Source organism: Cervus elaphus, chromosome X, assembly GCF_910594005.1.
Source record: "Cervus elaphus chromosome X, mCerEla1.1, whole genome shotgun sequence".
NCBI classification, from domain to species: domain Eukaryota; kingdom Metazoa; phylum Chordata; class Mammalia; order Artiodactyla; family Cervidae; genus Cervus; species Cervus elaphus.
In genome coordinates, this window is record NC_057848.1 from 114,158,584 (window position 1) to 114,181,475 (window position 22,892).

At 38.9% G+C, this 22,892-nt stretch overlaps 1 protein-coding gene across 7 annotated transcripts in view; it reads left to right on the forward strand.

Annotated features, from left to right (window-relative positions):
• OPHN1 (oligophrenin 1) overlaps positions 1 to 22,892 on the forward strand; it is a 630,229-nt gene that overhangs the window by 584,280 nt on the left and 23,057 nt on the right. For 5 of the 7 annotated variants that reach the window (XM_043895949.1, XM_043895948.1, XM_043895943.1 and 2 more), the window contains 2 exons: positions 20,154 to 20,319; positions 21,369 to 21,455. In XM_043895949.1, the coding sequence (XP_043751884.1) occupies positions 20,154 to 20,319; positions 21,369 to 21,455 (253 nt within the window). The remainder of the gene's footprint in view (positions 1 to 20,153; positions 20,320 to 21,368; positions 21,456 to 22,892) is intronic. The other 2 variants (XM_043895947.1, XM_043895946.1) reach the window with 1 other exon arrangement.

Below are 22,892 nucleotides of genomic sequence, written 5' to 3' on the forward strand. Positions count from 1 at the left end.
TAGTTTCTGGTCTTACATTTAGATCTTTAATCCATTTTGAGTTTATTTTTGTGTATGGTGTTAGAAAGTGTTCTAGTTTCATTCTTTTGCAAGTGGTTGACCAGTTTTCCCAGCACCACTTGTTAAAGAGGTTGTCTTTTTTCCATTGTATATCCTTGCCTCCTTTGTCAAAGATAAGGTGTCCATAGGTTCGTGGATTTATCTCTGGGCTTTCTATTCTGTTCCATTGGTCTATATTTCTGTCTTTGTGCCAGTACCACACTGTCTTGATGACTGTGGCTTTGTAGTAGAGTCTGAAGTCAGGCAGGTTGATTCCTCCAGTTCCATTCTTCTTTTTCAAGATTACTTTGGCTATTCGAGGTTTTTTGTATTTCCATACGAATTGTGAAATTCTTTGGTCTAGTTCTGTGAAAAATACCGTTGGTAGCTTGATAGGGATTGCATTGAATCTATAGATTGCTTTGGGTAGAATAGCCATTTTGACAATATTGATTCTTCCAATCCATGAACACGGTATGTTTCTCCATCTGTTTGTGTCCTCTTTGATTTCTTTCATCAGTGTTTTATAGTTTTCTATGTATAGGTCTTTTGTTTCTTTAGGTAGATATACTCCTAAGTATTTTATTCTTTTTGTTGCAATGGTGAATGGTATTGTTTCCTTAATTTCTCTTTCTGTTTTTTCATTGTTAGTATATAGGAATGCAAGGGATTTCTGTGTGTTAATTTTATATCCTGCAACTTTACTATATTCATTGATTAGTTCTAGTAATTTTCTCGTAGAGTCTTTAGGGTTTTCTATATAGAGGATCATGTCATCTGCAAACAGAGTTTCACTTCTTCTTTTCCTATCTGGATTCCTTTTACTTCTTTTTCTGCTCTGATTGCTGTGGCCAAAACTTCCAACACTATGTTGAACAGTAGTGGTGAGAGTGGGCACCCTTGTCTTGTTCCTGATTTCAGGGGAAATGCTTTCAATTTTTCACCATTGAGGGTGATGCTTGCTGTGGGTTTGTCATATATAGCTTTTATTATGTTGAGGTATGTTCCTTCTATTCCTGCTTTTTGGAGAGTTTTAATCATAAATGAGTGTTGAATTTTGTCAAAGGCTTTCTCTGCATCTATTGAGATAATCATATGATTTTTATCTTTCAATTTGTTAATGTGGTGTATTACATTGATTGATTTGCGGATATTGAAGAATCCTTGCATTCCTGGGATAAAGCCCACTTGATCGTGGTGTATGATTTTTTTAATATGTTGTTGGATTCTGTTTGCTAGAATTTTGTTAAGGATTTTTGCATCTATGTTCATCAGTGATATTGGCCTGTAGTTTTCTTTTTTTGTGGCATCTTTGTCAGGTTTTGGAATTAGGGTGATGGTGGCCTCATAGAATGAGTTTGGAAGTTTACCTTCTTCTGCAATTTTCTGGAAGAGTTTGAGTAAGGTAGGTGTTAGCTCTTCTCTAAATTTTTGGTAGAATTCAGCTGTGAAGCCATCTGGTCCTGGGCTTTTGTTTGCTGGAAGATTTTTGATTACAGTTTCGATTTCCTTGCCTGTGATGGGTCTGTTAAGATCTTCTATTTCTTCCTGGTTCAGTTTTGGAAAGTTATACTTTTCTAAGAATTTGTCCATTTCATCCAAGTTGTCCATTTTATTGGCATAGAGCTGCTGGTAGTAGTCTCTTATGATCCTTTGTATTTCAGTGTTGTCTGTTGTGATCTCTCCATTTTCATTTCTAATTTTGTTAATTTGGTTCTTCTCTCTTTGTTTCTTAATGAGTCTTGCTAATGGTTTGTCAATTTTGTTTATTTTTTCAAAAAACCAGCTTTTAGCTTTGTTGATTTTTGCTATGGTCTCTTTAGTTTCTATTGCATTTATTTCTGCCTTAATTTTTAAGATTTCTTTCCTTCTGCTAACCCTGGGGTTCTTCATTTCTTCCTTCTCTAATTGCTTTAGGTGTAGAGTTAGGTTATTTATTTGGCTTTTTTCTTGTTTCTTGATGTAAGCCTGTAATGCTATGAACCTTCCTCTTAGCACTGCTTTTACAGTGTCCCATAGGTTTTGGGTTGTTGTGTTTTCATTTTCATTCATTTCTATACATATTTTGATTTCTTTTTTGATTTCTTCTATGATTTGTTGGTTATTCAGAAGCGTGTTCTTTAGCCTCCAGGTGTTTGAATTTTTAACAATTTTTTTCCTGTAATTGAGATCTAATCTTACTGCACTGTGGTCAGAAAAGATGACTGGAATGATTTCAATTTTTTTGAATTTGCCAAGGGTAGATTTATGGCCCAGGATGTGATCTATTCTGGAGAAGGTTCCGTGTGCACTTGAGAAAAAGGTGAAGTTGCTTGTTTTGGGGTGAAATGTCCTATAGATATCAATTAGGTCTAGCTGGTCCATTGTGTCATTTAAAGTTTGTGTTTCCTTGTTAATTTTCTGTTTAGTTGATCTATCCATAGTTGTGAGTGGGGTATTAAAGTCTCCCGCTATTATTGTGTTACTATTAATTTCCTCTTTCATACTCGTTAGTGTTTGCCGTACATATTGCGGTGCTCCTATGTTGGGTGCATATATATTTATAATTGTTATATCTTCTTCTTGGATTGATCCTTTGATCATTATGTAGTGTCCTTCTTTGTCTCTTTTCACAGCTTTTATTTGAAAGTCTATTTTATCTGATATGAGTATTGCGACTCCTGCTTTCTTTTGGTCTCCATTTGCATGAAATATTTTTTTCCAGCCCTTCACTTTTAGTCTGTATGTGTCTCTTGTTTTGAGGTGGGTCTCTTGTAGACAGCATATATGGGGGTCTTGTTTTTGTATCCATTCAGCCAATCTTTGTCTTTTGGTTGGGGCATTCAACCCATTTACATTTAAGGTAATTATTGATAGGTGTGGTCCCATTGCCATTTACTTTGTTGTTTTGGGTTCACGTTTATACAACCTTTCTGCATTTCCTGTCTAGAGAAGATCCTTTAGCATTTGTTGAAGAGCTGGTTTGGTGGTGCTGAATTCTCTCAGCTTTTGCTTATCTGTAAAGCTTTTGAGTTCTCCTTCATATCTGAATGAGATCCTTGCTGGATACAGCAATCTAGGTTGTAGGTTATTCTCTTTCATTACTTTCAGGACGTCCTGCCATTCCCTTCTGGCCTGGAGGGTTTCTATTGATAGGTCAGCTGTTATCCTTATGGGAATCCCTTTGTGTGTTATTTGTTGTTTCTCCCTTGCTGCTTTTAATATTTGTTCTTTGTGTTTGATCTTTGTTAATTTGATTAATATGTGTCTTGGGGTGTTTCGCCTTGGGTTAATCCTGTTTGGGACTCTCTGGGTTTCTTGGACTTGAGTGGCTATTTCCTTCCCCATTTTAGGGAAGTTTTCAGCTATTATCTCCTCGAGTATTTTCTCATGGCCTTTCTTTTTGTCTTCTTCTTCTGGAACTCCTATGATTCGAATGTTGGGGCGTTTCACAGTGTCCCAGAGGTCCCTGAGGTTGTCCTCATTTCTTTTGATCCTTTTTTCTTTTTTCCTCTCTGCTTCATTTATTTCCACCATTTTATCTTCTACCTCACTTATCCTATCTTCTGCCTCCGTTATTCTACTCTTGGTTCCCTCCAAAGTGTTTTTGATCTCATTCATTGCATTGTTCATTTTTAATTGACTCTTTTTTATTTCTTCTAGGTCTTTATTAAACAGTTCTTGAATCTTTTCAATCTTTGTTTCCAGGCTATTTATCTGTAACTCCATTTTGTTTTCAAGATTTTGGATCATTTTTATTATCATTATTCTAAATTCTTTTTCAGGTAGATTCCCTATCTCCTCCTCTTTTGTTTGACTTGGTGGGCATTTTTCATGTTCCTTTACCTGTTGGGTATTTCTTTGCCTTTTCATCTTGTTTAGATTGCTGTGTCTGGAGTGGACTTTCTGTATTCTGGAGGTCTGTGGTTCCTTTTTATTGTGGAGGATTTACCCAGTGGGTGGGGTTAGACGATTGGCTTGTCAAGGTTTCCCGGTTAGGGAAGCTTGCGTCAGTGTTCTGGTGCGTGGAACTTGATTTCTTCTTTTTGGAGAGCAATGGAGTGCCCAGTAATGAGTTTTGAGATGGGTCTATGTGTTAGGTGTCACCTTGGGCAGTCTGTATGTTGACATTCGGGGCTATGTTCCTGTGTTGCTGGAGAATTTGCATGGTATGTCTTGCTCTAAAACTTACTGGCTCTTGGGTGGTGGTTGGTTTCAGTGTAGGTATGGAGGCTTTTGGATGGTCACTTATTGCTTAAAGTTCCATGTAGTCAGGAGTTTTCTGGTGTTCTCAGGTTTTGGGCTTAAGTTTCCTGCCTCTGGATTTCAGTTTTATTCTTCCTGTAGTCTCAGGACTTCTCCAACTATACAGCACTGATAATAAAACTTCTAGGTTAATGGCGAAAAGATTCTCCCCTGTTAGGGACACCCAGAGAGGTTCACAGTGTTACATGAACAGGAGAAAAGGGAGGAGGGAGATAGAGATGAGCAGGAGGAGAAAAAGGGGGACTCAAGAGGAGAGAGACAGATCTACGCAGCTGTCTGTTCCCAGAGTGTTCTCCGTATCTCAGACACCTACAAGGATTCACAGAATTGGATTGGGAAGAGAAGGGGAAAGGAGGAAATAGAGGTGTTCTGAGGTAGAAAACAGAGAGTCAAGATTGGGAGAGAATAATCTTCGGTTTAAAGATAGGGCTTCTCTTTTTTTTTTTTGGTAAGGTTATAGTGTAGTGAAAATGAAAATGAAGAGTAGTAGAGGAGTACTAGAGGACTTTAAAAGAAATAAGAGAAAAAGAAAAATAGAAAATAAAAGAGAAAACGGAAAGAAAAAAAAAGAGAAAAAAAGAAAAAAAAGAAAAAGAAAAAAAAGAAAAAAAAACAAAAAAAAAAAAAAAGAAAGAAAAAAAATTTTTTTTTCCCCTAATTAAAAAAATCGTAAAAATCTATGTAAATAAAAGTTAAGGAGTAATGGGGGAGTAATAGGGAATTTTAAAGGAAAATAAAAGAGAAAAAATAAAAAAGAAAAAATATAAAAAGAAAAAAAAATTTTTTTTTTTTTCTTTTTTAGAAAAAAAAAGTAAAAATATATCTAGGAGTTTCTCTGGAGCTGCTGCGGTCAGTGTGGGTTCGGCTCAGTTTCAGATAGCTCCTCGTTCCAGCTTACACTTCTCGATATCTACAGGGCCCTTCCAGTGAAGTCGGTGTTTTCTAGAGGGATTTTAATCTGTTGCACCAGTCCCTTCTGAAGCGGTTCCCTTTGTTTATTTGGCTTCTGTTTGCCGGTCTCTTCAGAGCCTCATTTCCGCCCTGACACAGGCGGGCGGAGGTGGACTCTTATTCAGTCAGCTAGTTCCGTTGTGCTGCTGGGAGGGGCTGACGCTGCGGGGCGGGGCTGACGCTGCGGGGCGGGGCTGGCGCTGCGGGGAGGGGCTGGCCCTGCGTGGGCGGGCTGGCGCTGCCGGGAGGGGCTGACGCTGCTTTCTCCGTCTGCCGCTGCTCAGGCTCCCGGCTGTTCTATATGGAGCGCCCCCGCGCTGCGCTAGGTTCCAGCCCTCGGGTGTTACACAAAAGCGCGGAAGGAAAAGCTGCGCCTGCTCTCTGTGCCTTCCCCGTCAGAGCGGTCCAGGCAGCCAGGGGCTTGGTGGGCGCACTCTCCCCAGGTGTGGCACGCCCACTCCCTTCCGCGGACCCAGTCTCAGTTTCCGCTGACGCCAGTCGGGTGCGCGCGCCTTCCGCCCTCTGCGTCCCCAGCCCCAGTCCCCGCCCGCGCCGGTCGGGTGCCTGCGCCCTGTGTCTCGCCGCGACCTTCCCCTCCCCCCTGCCTCCTGCCTCCGGCGGGGCTGGGCGGGTCCGCAGCCTGCGACCTCTTCTTGGGACTTTCTCCGTCCCTTTGTTCTGCGAACGGCCGGCAGTGTGTTCCGGCCGGTCAACTCTCTCCCCCTTGGTCTCCCACAGTTCAAGTTGGCACCTCACAGAAGCTCCCTCCGATTGTCCTCAGGGCACTCAGGCCCGGACCCTAGCCCAAGCAAGGCCGCCTAAGACTCCCTTCCCGGGACGGGGCTCCGTCCTTAGCTCTTTTGTCTCACTTTTTATCCTTTATATTTTGTCCTACCTCCTTTCGAAGACAATGGTCTGCTTTTCTGGGCGCCTGATGACCTCAGCTAGCGATCAGAAGTTGTTTTGTGAGGTTTGCTCTGCATTCAGTTATTCTTTTGATGAATTTGTAGGAGAGAAAGTGGTCTCCCCGTCCTACTCCTCCGCCATCTTGGCTCCTCCCTTCTGATGTATTTTTTTAAACTTTATTTTAAATTGTGGTATAGATGGTTAGCAATGTTATGATCATTTCAAGTGAACAACAAAGGGACTCAGCCATACATATACATGTATCTATTCTTCCCCAAATTCCTCTCCCATCCAGGTTGCCACATAGCATTGATAAGAGTTTCATGTGCTATACAGTTGGTCCTTGCTGGTTATCCACTTTAAATATAGCAGAGTGTACATGTCCATCACAAAGTTCTCCCCATCCCTCCCACCAGCAACCATAAATTAATTCTCTCAGTCTATGAGTCTCTTTCTGTGTTGCAAGTTCATCTGTATCATTTGTTCTTAGAATCCACATATAATGGATGTCATATGGTATTTCTCCTTCTCTCTCTGACTTACTTCACTCAGTATGACTATCTCTAGATCCATTCATGTTGCTGCAAATGGCACTTTCATTCTTTTTAATGGCTGAGTAATATTCCATTTATTATATGTACCATATCTTTATCTCTTTCTCTATGGGTGGACATTTAGGTTGCTTTCATGTTTTGGCTATTGTAAACAGTGCTGCAATGTTAGGGTGCATGTATCCTTTTGGATCATATTTTTCTCTGGATGTATGCCCAGGAGTTAGATTGCAGGGTCATATGGTAGCTCAATTTTTAGTTTTTTAAAGAACCTCCATACCATTCTCCATAGTGCCTTTTCCAATTTGCATTCATTCCAACAGTGCAAGAGGGTTCCCGTCTCTCCACACCCTCTCTAGCATTTATTGTTTGTGGATTTTTTGATGACAGCCATTCTGGCTGATATGAGGTGATAACTCATGGTAGTTTTGATTTGCATTACTTTAATAAACAGCAATGTTGAACATCTTTTCATGTGCCTCTTGACCATTTGTATGTATTCTGTGAAGAAATGTCTACTTAGGTCTTCTACCCATTTGTTGATTGGATTGTTTGTTTTGATGCTGTTAAGTGTCATGAGCTGTTTGTAAATGTTGGAGTCTAATCCCTTGTGAGTCACATCATTTGCAAATATTTTCTCCCAACCTGTGGATTGTCTTTTCATTTTTTATTGTTTCCATTGCCATGCAAAATCTTTTAAGTAGGTCCCATTTGTTTATTTTTGTTTTAATTTCCATTATTTTGGGAGTTGGATAAAAAAAAGATATTGCTGCAATTTATGTCAGAGAGTGTTCTGCCTATGTTTTCCCCTAGGAGTTTTATAGTGTCTGATTTCACATTCATATCTTTAATAAATTTTGAGCCTTCTTTGTGTATGGTGTTAAAGAATGATCTAATTTCATTTTTGCATGTACCTTTCCAGTTTTCCCAGCACCATTTGTTGAAGAGAGTTTCCTTCAAGCATTGTGTAGTCCTGCTTCCTTCATCATAAATTATTGACCATAGATGCAAGGGTTTATTTCTGGGTTTTCTATCCTGTTCCTTGGACTATATTTCTATTTTTGTGCCAGTACCATGCTGTTTTGATAACAGTAACTTTATAGTATAGTCTGAAGTCAGGGAACCTGATTCCTCCAGCTCTTTCTCAAGATTGCTTTGGCTATTCAGGGTCTTTTGTGTCTACATAAATATCTTGAGATTTTCTGTTCTAGCTCTGTGAAAAAATATCATTGGTAATTTGATAGGGATTGTGTTGAGTCTGTAGATTGCCTTGAGTAGTATAGTCATTTTGACAAAGTGAGTTTTCCAATCCATGAGCATGGAATATCTTTCCATCTGTGTGTGTCTTCTTCAATTTCTTTCATCAGCATCTTACAGTTTTTGGAGTACAGGTCTTTTTACTCCTTAGGTAGATTTATTTCTAGTTATTTTGATCTTTTTGATGTGATGGTAAATGGAATTGTTTCTTGAATTTCTCTTTCTGATCTTTCCTTGTTAGTGTATAGAAATGCGAAAGATTTCTGTGTAACCTGCAACTTTACCAAATTCATTGATTAGCGCTAGTAGTTTTCTGGTGTCATCTTTCGGGTATTCTATTTATAGTATCATGTCATCTGCAAAGAGTGGTGATTTAACTTCTTTTCCAATTTGAATTCCCTTTACTTCTTTTTCTTCTCTGATTTCTGTATCTAGGACTTCCAAAACTGTTGAATAAAAGTGGTAAGAGTGAACTTCCTTGTCTTGGCCCTGACTTAGAGGAAATGCCTGCAGCATTTCACCTTTAAGTATGATGTTAGCTGTAGGTTTGTCATATATAGCCTTTATTATGTTGAGGTATGTTCTTTCTGTGCCAACTTTCTGCAACGATTTTTATCATAAATGGGTGCTGTAATTTGTCAAAAGCTTTTCCTGCATTTATTGAGATGATCATATGGTTTTTATTCCTCAATTTGTTGATGTGGTTTATCACATTTATTGATTTGCAGATATTGAAAACTCTGCACCCCTGGGATGAAAACCACTTGATCATGTTGTATGATCTTTTTAATGTATTGTTGAATTCAGATTGCTAGTATTGCTAGTTTAGGATTTTTGCATCTGTGTTTATCAGTGATGCATGTGTGCATGCTAAGTTGCTTCAGTTGTGTCCAACTGTTTTTGATCCTATGGACCATAGCCCACCAGGCTCCTCTGTCCATGGGATTCCACAGGCAAGAATGCTGGAAGGTTGTCATGCCCTCCTCCCAGGGATGTTCCTGAACCAGGGATCAAACCCACATCTCTTAGGTCTCCTGCATTGGCAGATGGGTTCTTTTCCACTAGAGCTATCAGTGATATTGGCCTGTAATTTTATTTTTTTGGTATATGTTTTTCATTTTGATATCAGGGTGATGATGGCCTCATAGAATGAATTTGGAAGTTTCCTATCTTCTGCATTCTTTTTTTAAAAAAAAGTTTGAGAAGGATAGGCTTTAACCCTTCTCTAGATGTTTGATATAATTCACCTGATGTGAAGCCCTTAGGTCCTGGACTTTTGTTGAGAGTTTTTCAATCATAGTTTCAATTTCAGTACTTGTGATTCATCTGTCCATATTTTCTATCTCTTCTTGGTTCAATCTTGGGAGATTGTACCTTTCTAAAAATGTGTCCATTTCTTCAAGGTTGTCCATTTTATAGGCATACAGTTTCTCATAGTAGTCTCTTATGATCCTTGATATTTCTATGGATCAATTGTAACTGCTCCATTTTCATTTCAAATTTTGTTGATTTGAGTACTCTCCCTTTTTTTCTTGATGAGTTTGACTAAAAGTTTATCAATTTTGTTTATCTTTTCAAGGAACAAGATTTTAGTTTCATTGATCTTTTCAGTTGTTTTCTTTGTCTCTACTTCATTTATTTCTGCTCTGATCTTTATGATTTCTTTCCTTCTATTAACTGTAGGGTTTTCTGTTCTTTTTTCTCTAGTTGTTTTAGGTGTGAGGTTAGGTTGTTTGAGATTTTTTTTGTTTCTTGAGGTAAGAACTGCTTTTGCTGCGCCCCACAGGTTTTGGGCAGTTGCACTTTCATTTTCATATGTCTCTATGTATTTTTAATTTCCTCTTTGATTCCTTCAGTGACTCATTTGTTGTTGTTTAACTGCCATGTGTTTGTGTTTTTTATAATTTTTCCTTGCAGTTTATTTCTAATCTCCTAGCATTTTGATCTAGAAAGACGCTTGATATCATTTCAAGTTTTTTTAATTTGCCAAAGCTCATCTTTGTTTATTTTCATTTTATTGCATTTTGTTTATCAATGAAAATATCTCTTTGATGGAATCTTTAGAATTTTCTTTAGATAAAACAATATCATCCTCAAATAGTGGTAGTTTTACTTTTCCCTTTCCAATTTAGATGCATTTTATTTATTTTTCTTGCCTAATTGCTCTGGCTAAGACTTCCAATTTTATGTTTAATAACAGTGATGAGAGTGTGCATCCTTGTCTTACTCCTTTTTTTGAAGGGATAGCTTTCAGTTTTTTCACCATTGAGTATGATGTTAGCTATATATATATAATATGTAGTCTATGACCTTCACTATGTTTTTTTTTTCCCATTTATTTTTATTAGTTGGAGGCTAATTACTTTACAATATTGTAGTGGTTTTTGCCATACATTGACATGAATCAGCCATGGATTTACATGTGTTCCCTATCCTGAATCCCCCTCCCACCTCAGAAAAAGAGACACATGTATAGAACAGACTTTTGGACTCTATGTGAGAAGGCGAGGGTGGGATGATCTGAGAGAACAGCATCGAAACATATATATTATCAAGTGTGAAACAGATCGCCAGTCCAGGTTGGATGCATGAGACAAGTGCTCAGGGCTGGTGCACTGGGATGACCTTCACTATGTTGAAGTACTTACTTCTATACCCATTTTGTTGAGAATTTTTATCATCTGTGAGTATTGAATCTTGTCAAATACTTTTTCTGCCTCTACTGAGATGATATTTTTTATTTTTCATTTTGTTAATGTGATGTAAACGTTGATTGATTTACACATAATGAACTATCCTTGCATCCCTGGAATAAATCTCACTGGATCATGTTGTTTGATATTTTTAATGTATTGTATTTGATTTGCTAATATTTTATTGAGAATTTTTACATCCATGTTTGTAAGGGATAATGGCCTGTAAGAGTGTGTGTGTGTGTGTGTGTTGTCCTTGTTTGGTTTTGGTATCAGGATAATGTTTGCCTTGTGAAATAAGTTAGGAAGTGTTTCCTCCTCTTTAATTTTTTAGAAAAACTTGAGGAAAATACATATTACATTGCTTTTGAATGTTTGGTATAAACCACCTGGGAAGCTGTCTGGTCATGAACTTTTTTTTTTCCATTTATTTTTATTAGTTGGAGGCTAATTACAATATTGTAGTGGTTTTTGTCATACATTGACATGAATCAATCATGGATTTACATGTAATCCCCATCCCGATCCCCCCTCCCACCTCCTTCTCCACCCGATCCCTCTGAGTCTTCCCAATGCACCAGGCCCGAGCACTTGTCTCATGCATCCTTGATTATTAGAGGTGTTGTTTACTGTTTTAATCTCTGTATTAGTGATCAGTCTATTCAGATTTTTCTATTTATTCATGACTTAGTCTTGGAAGATTGGAATTCAAAGAATTTGTCCATTTCTTCTAGGTTGGGCAATTTGTTGACATATACATTTAGCTGTTCATATCATTGCCTTACAATTATTTGTACTTCTGTGGTATCTGTTATTATTATTTCTGTTCTTTCATTTCTAATTTTATTTATCAGAGGCTTTTCTTTTTTTCTTAGTGTCCAGCTAAAGGTTTGTTAATATATTTTTTTTTTTTATTATTTCAAAGAACCAGCTGTTAGTCTCTTTGACCTTTTTGGTCTCTGTTTCAATTTACTTCCACTCTGATCTTTATATTTATTTTCTTGTACTGATTTTGGGCTTCATTTTTTCCCTTTTCTTTTTCTAGTTCATTTATGTGTAAGGTTAGATAGTTTCTTTGAGATTTATTATTTCTGTTTTTAAAAGTTTCTTTCTTTGTTTATTATTTATTTTTGGTTGTGCTCAGTCTTCATTGCTGTGTGGACATTTCTTTAGTTGCAGCAAGAGGGGACTACTCTCCAGTTGCAGTGTACAGGCTTCTCATTACAGTGGCTTCGCTTGTTGCTGACATGGGCTCTAGGGCATTGAAGCTTCAGTAGTTGCAGCACTTGAGCTCAGTAGTTGTGGTTCCTGGGCTTTAGAGCACAGGTGCAATAGTTGTGATGAATGGGCTTAGTTGCTCTGTGGCATGTGAGATCTTCCTAGACCAGAGATCAAACCTGTGTCCCTGCATTGGCAGGCAGATTCTTTACCACTGAACCACAAGGGAAGCCCTAAATTTATATCTTGGGGTAGCCTCTATTGCTATAAACTTCTCTCTAGTACCACTTTTGCTGCAGCTAATATATTTAAGTATGCCACGTTTTCACTTTTACTTGTCTTCAGGTGATTTTTCAACTTCTACTTTGATTTCTTTGTAATCTCAATAGTTGTTCAGCAGTATGTTGTTCATGCTCCACATATTTATAATTCTTAAAGATTCTTGTAGTTGATTACTAGTTTCATTCCACTATGATTGGAAAAGGTGCCTGATAAGATTTCAATTTTCTTAAATTTATTGAGACTTGTTTTTTGTCCCAACATATAGTCTTTCCTTGAGAATGTTCCATGTGAACTTGAGAGGAAAATATATTCTGCTACATTTAGATGGAATGTTGTGTACGAACCTATTAAGTCAATCTGGTCTACTGTTTCATTTAAGACTTCTATTTCCTTGTTGACTTTCTGTATGGATGATCTATTCATTGATGTAAGTGAGGAGTTAAAGTCCCCTACAATTACTGTGTTGCTATCAATTTCTCACTTTGTTGTTGTTGTTCAGTCACTAAGTCATGTCCAACCTTTTGCAACACCATGGACTGCAGCATGCCAGCCTTCCCTGTCCTTCACTATTTCCTGGAGTTTGCTCAAACTCATGTCCATTGAGTCAGTGATACCATCCAACCAGTTACCTCTTTCAATTTAAGCCTGAATTTTTCAATAAGGAGCTCATGATCTGAGCCACAGTCAGCTCCAGGTCTTGTTTTTGCTGGGTATATACAGCCTCTCCATCTTCAGATGCAAAGAATATAATCAATCTGATTTATGTATTGACCATCTGGTGATGTCAATGTGTAGTGTCTTCTCTTGTGCTATTGGAAGAGGGTGTTTGCTGTGACTAGTGTGTTCTCTTGGCAAAACTCTGTTAGCCTTTGCCCTGCTTCATTTTGTACTCTAAAGCCAAACTTGCTTGTTACTCCAGGTATCTCTTGACATCCTCCTTTTGCATTCCAGTTCCCTCTGATGAAAGGGACATCACTTTTTGGTGTTAGTTTCATAAGGTCTTGAAGGTCTTAATAGAACTGTTCGACTTCAGCTTCTCCATCATTAGTGGTTGGGACATAGACTTGGATTATTGTGATGTTGACCACAAAGGATGAGATGGCTGGATGGCATCACTGACACAATGGACATGAGTTTGAGCAAACTCTGGGAGATGGTGAAGGGCAGAGAAGCCTGGAGTGCTGCAGTCCATGGGGTCACAAAGTTCAGACACACCTGAGTGACTGTACAACAGCAACTGTGATGTTGAATGGTTTACCTTGACAATGAACCAAGCTCATTCTGTCTTTTTTGACATTGCACCCATGTACTGCGTTTCAGACTCTTTTGTTGACAATGAGGGCTACTCAAGCCCTAAGAAATCTATAAATGTGATGATTCTTTAGTTATGGTCATTTGATAGAGAATGGGGAGGGAGGGAATAAGTTGAGCTGGAGAGGCAGATCAAATTTATAGTAAAAGTCATGTTAAAGTCCAAGGTTAAACATAAATTATAAGGAAGTACGATTTGGTATAAATACCACTAAGCTGAAAAGGCTTAGTGAAGTCTCAGGTGTGACTTAGGCTCCAGAGTCTCTGAGATGTGAGTTTGAATCCTGGTCCTGCTTCATCCTAGTTCTGGGACCTTGGAGAAGTCACAGCCTCTCTGAGCCCAGTTTTCTAACTTGTAAAATTAAGATATTATGTGTATAGGATTGCTATAATGATGAAATGAGATACTATATAGTTAGCACATAAGGAGTACTCAGTTTAAGGTAGCATTTGTTTTGATTTTACAGGAATCCAGTTACTAACTACATTATCTTAATTAGGTAAACTTCACTTCTCTGAGCCAGTTTTCTCAACTGTAAGTGAAGACAATGCCTATATTGCAAGCAAGATTGTGTGTGTGTGTGTGTGTGTGTGTGTGTTTAAGTAAGATTAGGTATACAGAACATCTGGTAATATAAGAGAAGTTCAAAAAACGATAGTGCTACTGATTGGGTAACAGCCTCCTAGGAAATGGCAGGCATGGAAGATGGTAGATGTTTACTCTTCTATATTCTAGAGCTGATGAGAAGCCTCAAGCTCTAAATGTAGAGGTTATAAAAGAGCTCAGAGCTACTTTTTCCACCCTCAACCTATCTGTGACCATGCCAAACACTCAGAAATAGGAGGACCATTGATAAGGGGAAGGGGCAAGGAAGGCCTCTTAGCGATCTTCCTCAAAGTCCAGCCTTTTCACAATCCTGCCCCAGGGAACTCTCCCTTAACTCATTTCTTTTGGCACCCAAGTTTGACTCTTTTGTGTGGATGCTGAGTTACAATATTCATGCTTATTTTCTATGGGATGACTCATTCTTCAACTCAGTTTTAAGCCCCTGGATGGCAAAGTGAGTGAAGTCGCTCAGTCGAGTCTGACTCTTTGCGATCCCATAGACTGGGGCCTATCAAGCTTCTCCATCCATGGGATTTTCCAGGCAAGAATACTGGAGTGGGTTGCCATTTCCTTCTCCAGGAGATCTTCCTAACCCAGGGATTGAACCCGGGTCTCCCGCATTGTAGGCAGACGCTTTTTACCGTCTGAGCCACCAGGGAAGTCCCTGGATGGCGAAGTCTATGTCAAATAATTTGTTTGCATCTCTTGTGATAGCATAAGGCTGGGCACAAAACTGCTCAAGAAACACTCAATACACTGAATACCTTTCAGTTTATATTTTAGAATAACCCTCAAATTTGGATATATCATGTTTGTGTGTCACAGATGACACAAATGGGGACTTCAAAAAGAAAAGCTTTTCCCGTTGTCCTTCTAATGGACTGAGATACATTTTTTTCTTTTCTCAGTGAGTATTAAATAGCATCTACATGCAAGGCAGTGTACTTGGGCCCTTGCTGAATACAGAGAGGAATCTCACCTAGATCTAGCTCTCAGGTTGCTCCATCTTAATCGGGGAGGTAGAGCCAACAAAACAAAGAGCCCTGAATCAAAGTACAAGGTGATTAGTGCTGTAAGAGTGAGAGAGAGGAATTTGCAGCATATTAGGCTTCCAAAAGATATGAAACTTAAGTTGAATCTTGATGGATGATGCAAATTGCAGTATATAAGAACGGGTAGAGGGCATCTGAGAAAGAGATTATTAATTGTAGGATGTATACATGGAGCAAGAAGTAATGCTATTTGTGTGGACTATAAGATATGTGAAGAGGAATGGTGGAAAGGTAGACCAGAATGATCAGTTGAATTGAGACTGAAGAAGGTAATGAATTCCAGGTTTAAAAATGTTTGTGCTATGGATTCAAGTCAATGTATGACAAAACCAATACAATGTTGTAAAGTAAAATAAATAAATTAATTAATTTAAAAAATGCTTGCGCTTAAACTGCAGATAACAGGGAGCTGTGAAATCTAACTATTATCTACCTATCCAGCTATCTGGAGATTTTTTTTTTTTTTCAAACTGGTTAGGTACATGATCAGAACAGGCTTTTAGAGTAGCATATGAAGGTCAGCAGGGAAAGATATAGGCTTATAGACTTATATCATGGACCCATTGATCTGGAAAGCAGTCCAAGTCCACATTGTAAAGGTAGGGAAATGATCCATTCAAAGTCACACAGCAAGTTAGTTTTAATGTTAATATTGGAATCTAGGTCTCTTGACTCCCGGGTATTATTACTCTTCCATCCCTGCCTCAGTTTGACTTGTGGCTTTGCTGTGGCACTTTAGAGGTAGGAGAGAACATCACTGGGGTCTTTCAACCAAGAAAGCCCTTTGCTACTACTTCAAAGTTCGACTTATAATGAAACATCAATTTGTAGCTCCCAATAAAGAGTCTGGCAGCTGAGCTGGTAAAGAATCCGCCTGCAATGCAGGACACCATGGTTCAATTCCTGGGTGGGGGATATCCCCTTGAGAAGGGATAGGCTACCCACTCCAGTATTCTCAGGCTTCCCTGGTGGCTCAGATGGTAAAGAATCCACCTGCAATGTGGGAGACCTGGCTTTGATCCCAGAATTGGGAAAATCCCCTGGAGAAGGGAGTGGCTACTCACTCCCTTATTCTGGCCTGGAGAATTCCATGGACAGAAGAGCCTGGCAGGCTACAGTCAATGGGGTCACAAAGAGTCGGACATGAATTAGTGACTTTCACTTTCATAAAGAGCCTAGGAAGATGCAAGTCTAATGACATTTGTTTTCCAAGGCCTTGGGTTGATGTCTGTTTGCCTGTGCCTGCAACTGGCAAATGAATGGGTTTCATGTTTCAGGGAGTGTCATCCAGTTCTCTCATCAAAGGAAATGATAGCCTTAGGGTGGATACAGCTTCAGGTAGAAATGTTTTCTGACTCTGACTGAAGTGTATGCTTCCTATCCAGTACTCACTCCAGCAACCAGTAGAAATGGAACAGTGTTGTCAGCTGTTATAATCTGATCTGCAGGTGAGCAAGCACCATCATGTGGCTAGAGGTTCTTAACTATGTCTATACATAGCATCACTTGGGGAACTTTTAGAAAATATCCATACCCAGGTCCTACCCTAATCAATTAAACTGGTATCTCTGGTGATTGGGTCCCCAGTACTATATAATTTCAATGTTCTGTATGTTTAGCCAGGGTTGAAAACCACTGGTACTTGTGAGTACTTGGGCTTTGGAAAGTAGATAGGCCAGAATCTATTGCCAATTAACTATGAGGTTACTTCTCATCTCTCTGTTTCTTCAGCTGTAGAACAGGTATAATACTTTTTATCTTTCAGGGTTATGGCTAGTGTTAAATGAGAATATGTGCATAAAGCACTGAGTATAGTATGATAGCATCTAGAACAGAGCAAGTGTTCAATAAAAAAAGTTAGCTAAATTTTTACCACTTATTTTATTATCATTATCATTATCATTATTGTTATCATTTATAACATTTTCCTTTTAAATTTATTTTTATTGAAGGATAATTGCTTTAAGGAATTTTGTTGTTTTCTATCAAACCTCAGCATGAATCAGCCATAGGTATACATACACCCCCTCCTATTTGAACCTTCCCCCCACCTCCCTCCCCATCCCACCCCTGTAGATTGATACAGAGCCCCTGTTTGAGTCTCCTGAGCCATACAGCAAATTCCCATTGGATATCTATTTTACATATGGTAATGTAAGTTTCCGTGTTATTCTTTCCATACATCTCACCCTCTTCTCCCCTCTCCCCATGTCCATAGTCTATTCTCTATGTCTGTTTCTCCATTGCTGCCCTGTAAATAAATTCTTCAGTACCATTTTTCTAGATTCCATGTATGTGCATTAAAATACGATATTTATCTTTCTCTTTCTGACTCACTTCACTTTTACTACTGCTACTAACAACAAAACAGCAAACACTGGGAAGAACAGTGGATGCAGAAATAGGAGTTATAAGTCTTAGTTCTCTCTCTACCACTTACCTAATTATGTGATTGTGGATGAGTGAGTTCACCTTTCCAAACCTTAGTTTACTTCTCTGTAAAATGGAGAAGATAAGGCCCATCTACCATTCTTTCCTCACAAGCTTATTGTGAACATCAATAGTTATCTGGAAGAGTACTTTGAATGGTATAACATTTTAGAAAAATTAGATTATTATTGTTATTATTATTTTGGTCATTATTTAGCTACAATTCTGTGTACATGACCTGGTGCTAAGGGGAATGGTGTGTCCAGAAATGTAAGATACAGCCTAGATGGGGAGACAGAATTTCTCTGTGTGTGACTGAATAGTACTTGGCTCATATCACCATTAGAGCACCAATCATACTATATTATCATTATCATTTTTTTCATATCTGTCTCCCTCAACAGAATGACTAGCCAGAGGAATGAAAAAACCCTACAGAGCAATATATGTACTTTATGAGTATTTACATGGATGGAAATTACCTATGCCAGGTGGAGTGTTCAGAGGATTGAGATTTGAGCTGAGTGTTTAGGGGTGGTTTTAGTACAGATCAGGCTTCCCTGGTGGCTCAGAGGGTAAAGCGTCTGCCTGCAACACGGGACACCCAGGTTTGATACCTGGATCAGGAAGATCCCCTGGAGAAGGAAATGGCAACCCACTCCAGTATTCTTGCCCGGAGAATCCCATGGACAGAGGAGCCTGCAGTCCACAGTAGGCTACAGTCCACGGGGTCGCGAAGAGTAGGACACGACTAAGTGACTTCACTTTCTTTCTTTTCTTTTTCTTTCAATACAGATCAAACATGAAAACAGGGGTATATATCAGACAAGAAGCAGGGCAGAGTCTAACGCTTACTTATCCCAGCTGTCAGCTAGGTGCTCTCTGTCAACCATCTAATTTAGTTCTTACAACTACCATGTGAGGAGGGGTTATTATACCCATTTCTCAGATGAATACCTTGATAGTCAAAGAGTTGAAATAACTGTCCAGGGTCTCACAGCTTAGAAGTAGCAGAACAAGGCCTGAAAACCAGATCTGCCCAACTCAAGACTCTGTACTATCCACACTGTATCATACTATATCATCTAGAAGTAAGAACCAGGGGATTGCTTTGATAGGGCCATTGAGGAGACTGGTTTAACAAAAGTAGAGCTGGAGTTAAAGTCCAGTGTTAGTGCCTGGGATAATAATTTGGGACCAACTCATAGAGGGCCTTGAATTTTTGCTAGGGAGTTTGAACTTTATCCTGTACATTTTATAGCCACTGAGAAAACCTTTAAGGAGAAGAAAAACAATTTGCAAATACTTAAGGATTATGGATGAAAGTTGATATTTTTTACATTTACCTTAAAAAGTTTTGTAGAAGAAAAAATGATTATCAAGGTTTACTGACAAAAATTGAGTGAATATCAAAATCTGCTAATACCCTTGCATAGTTGCACATGTGTCTATTTCCAGATGCTGTTCATCAGGCCATGAGTATTTCTGTGGCCTTTTCTTCAGTTAATATTATTTTATATGAATACATTCTTCACCTAGCCCAAACCCTTGTTAGTTCATGCATAATATGTATTGGTTAAATGCTTGTAAGAATTTAATTATTTGCCTTTGTGCTTGAGTCTGATTTTTTGCTATTAAGAAGCATGTTTTGTGCTGATTGCTTATTTTTTCCTCTTGGGTTAATTTCTTTGGGTCTGGTCTTCAAAGTGGATCAACTGGATCAATGAGCATGAACTGTCTCATGTATATTATTTTGCATTACATCCACATTGTTCCAGAATTCCTGATGTCAGACAATCTAGACAGAGAAAGCCCACTGTATAGTGCCACGAGCAATGTGTGCATGCATCTGTTTCAATATACTCCTGCCAGAACTGTTTTATTAAAAAAATTATGTGTATTTATTTTGTGCTGAGTCACATGGAGACTAGAGACATAGAGGTAGAAAGTTCAGTTAGGAGACTGCTACAATAGTCAAGGTTTAAATGAAAAGAACCTGATTTTTTGGTGATGATGACTATAACAAATTCACCATCAGATATTGACTAAGCACATGCTATGTGTCAGTCATGATACCAAACATGTTAGTTCCTAAGTAAATTCTCTCAATGCCTCTGTAAGATAATGTATTGGTCTTAATTATATAGTTGAAGAAACTGAGACTGAGCAAATTGATATCCTCAGTTCAGTTCAGTTCAGTCACTCAGTCGTGTCCAACTCTTTGCGACCCCATGGACTGCAGCATGCCAGGCTTCCCTGTGTATCACCAACTCCTGGAGCTTACTCAAACTCATATCCATCCAGTCAGTGATCAGATATTGACTAAGCACCTACTATGTGTATTATTGGTCTTTATATAGTTGAAGAAACTGAGACTGAGCAAACTGATACCCTAGGTGACACAAATATGAAGTTCCAGAGCTGGAGTTCAAACATAGACTATATGAAGGGATAGCTGCTAGAATAATTCTTTTTTAATCCAGAGTTGTTAGTGACCAAAAAGAAATGGGGACCAAGAGAGATGGCCAATATCACTGCAATATTGGGTATCTCTTAAGGAGTAGTGTTCCATTTGGCTAACTGTCCAAGTTCTTGTTGTTCTCTCTTCTAGGAGACTCTGACAATTTCAGCAAAGTGCGGCCTCCAGGAGAAAAGCCAACCATCATCCGACCCCCAGTGAGGCCTCCAGACCCTCCCTGCCGGGCAACTACTACCCAGAAACCAGAACCAAAGCCAGATGTTATGGCTGGCAATGCAGGGGAAATCCCATCATCCGTGTAAGTAGGGCTGTTTTTCAACCTTGACCTAGAGCCCACCTTAGATCACTAAGAATGCTTTTAAGATTATCATTATGGTTGTAAAGGGTGTACAATGCACAGCCCTGGGGCATCATTCACTTAGTAGTGAAGGGAACTGTCACAGACCAGCCCTGTTCAGAGTTTTCTACTCAACACTTAAGGCTGGGAGAGTTTTCCTAAGCTGAAGTATTTAAAACTTAATGCATGATAGGAGACCCATTTTTCTTAGTCACCCTGATCTCTGTAGGGTAATAAGATTATCTGCTGCTTCCATGCTTCCTTGGCTCTAGAAATTTTTTATCTTATTATTACTACTTGTTTTAAAAGTAATTTAATGAACAGGTTTGTTCATTTTACTTGTACTTTAAGGCTTTTTTTTTTAAAAAAAGAGAAAGTATGATTTTAAAATTTTTCCAAAATGACTCTCATTCTCCAGAGAGCATCTTACAGGGTAAGAACAGAACTGATATCCAGCAGGCCTTCCTGAGGCTGGTTTGCAAGCCAAGAAACCGGGAATAGAGCAGCTAAGATGGGGCCACAGCACCTCTCAGGGACCAGCCTTGCTTGGCCACAAAACTAGCCTGGCTGGCCTCTCCTTAGCCAGTGCCTGGGACCCCTCTCAGTATACTGCCTCCTGGTTTTCCTTATTCTTGTGTTTTTTGTCTCATAATTGTAAAATTGAGGAAGTAAGAAAATAAAAGCCTCTACCACTTGGACTGATTAGCTAAGTGTATTTACAAAATGCCAAAAGCTATACTCTGAAACCAAGAACTTGTTTCACTTATTTCTCCCAAGAGTAGCCTGAATGCATATCATACTTAGACCATTCTGAACCAAGGGGAAGCAGAGGATATCAGCCATAGCCTTGGGGGTGTCTCTGGTGTCTAATCCTTTTCACATTCTGATATGCAGATTTTCCCTCAGACACAGATCCTTTGCAAGCTAAGGCAGAGTGTGATATTGGTGGCCTGTCTGGTTCATATTTTATTCTCCTTTCCATTGGCCATTGGTTCTCACACATATTTCAGAGCAGTTCATGGGACTTGGTTGGCTTCTGTTTGCAGAGTGGCTTCCAGGACCAGATTCTTTGAAACAGCTTCCCGGAAAACAGGAAGGTAAGAGATGCAGGTGACAGAACTGAAACCAAATCACTTTTTAATAAATGCATCATGACTGTGTCATTTACTCTCTTAACATTCTCCTTTTCTGTCTATCTGTAGCTCTGTCTCTGTCTGACTGTGTTTGTTCCTTTCCCTCCCCAACACTGTCTTTCTGTCTCCCCAATCTTAACTTGTGTTTCTGTCTTTTCCCTATACCTGTGTGTCTCTCTGCCTTTGTCACTCTTACCTATTTGCTTCTTTTTTTTTACCTATTTGATTCTTTTACAATATTTCTTTCTCTGTCTCTGTAATTCTCAGTCTCTTTCTCTCTTTTTGTGCTTTTCTGCTAATGTCTCTGTTTCTTTGTCTCTCAGTTTCCCTATCTCTGTGACTTTTTTTCTGTCTCTCTCTCCATGTCTCTCTTTCTTTGTCTACCTCTGTATTTGTTGTCTTTGCCTCTCTGTTTTTCAATCTCTCTCTCTCTCTCTCTCTCTCTCTCTCTCTCTCTCTCACACACACACACACACACAGAGTACTCACATGCCAAGTGGTATTGCAAAAATTTTATGCTCATTGTAGGTCTTTTTTTGTTAATTTGCTTATTTAGATCCTATTTTATTCTAAAAGGGCAGCTGATAGAAATATATAGAGTGCAATATTCTAACATAAACAGCCTTAGAATAAACATAGTCCTGATTTCAGAGGTAAGCATTGGACTTAAGTGGTTGTTTTCAAACTGGCTGCACATATAAATCACCTGGAAAATTTTGAGGGAAAAGAAAATGAACACAGATTCCTGCCTTCCACTCTAGACTCATTAAAACAGAATCTCCAGGAGTAGGGCCTGGGAATCTAGGTTTTTACATTTCTTTCCTTTCTTCCTTCCAATTAGTTTGTTTTTAAATTCTTCAAGTGCTGGTGTAGACTTTTCAAGGCCTATCATTTGGGACCTTTTAGATTGGAACACATGGAGAAATGATTGCTTATCCTTCAGGGACTCGACTCTTCTGTGAGTTTACTTAGTGTTGCTTATCAGAGAGTTCAAAATAACTCTTCCGGGTGTTCAGTTAAAAGCAGAGTAATATGCCTTTACCAGCACTGGAGCTGGGATAGATTAGACATCATTTTAGTTAAAACTGTGGGCCCTGACTCACCAGGACATGATTCTGAATAGCAGGGCACTCAAATTCTGCTTGGCGGTCAGTCACACGGAACTCTAGTCTAGACCAAATTCTCCTTAGACAATAATTTACCATTTATTCTACCATAACAGATGAAAGTGAGATCAAAGCCCTAGATTTCTCTTACTGATATAATGAAGATAAAGTTTTTACCTAGAATATTTTTTGAAGCAGGCTTAATCAGATAGGCTTGGTGGGGGGGAAAGGAAAAACAGAATGAGACACCTTCATATTCTTAAAGCATCTGCCTATAAGCAGGACTGTTTACTAC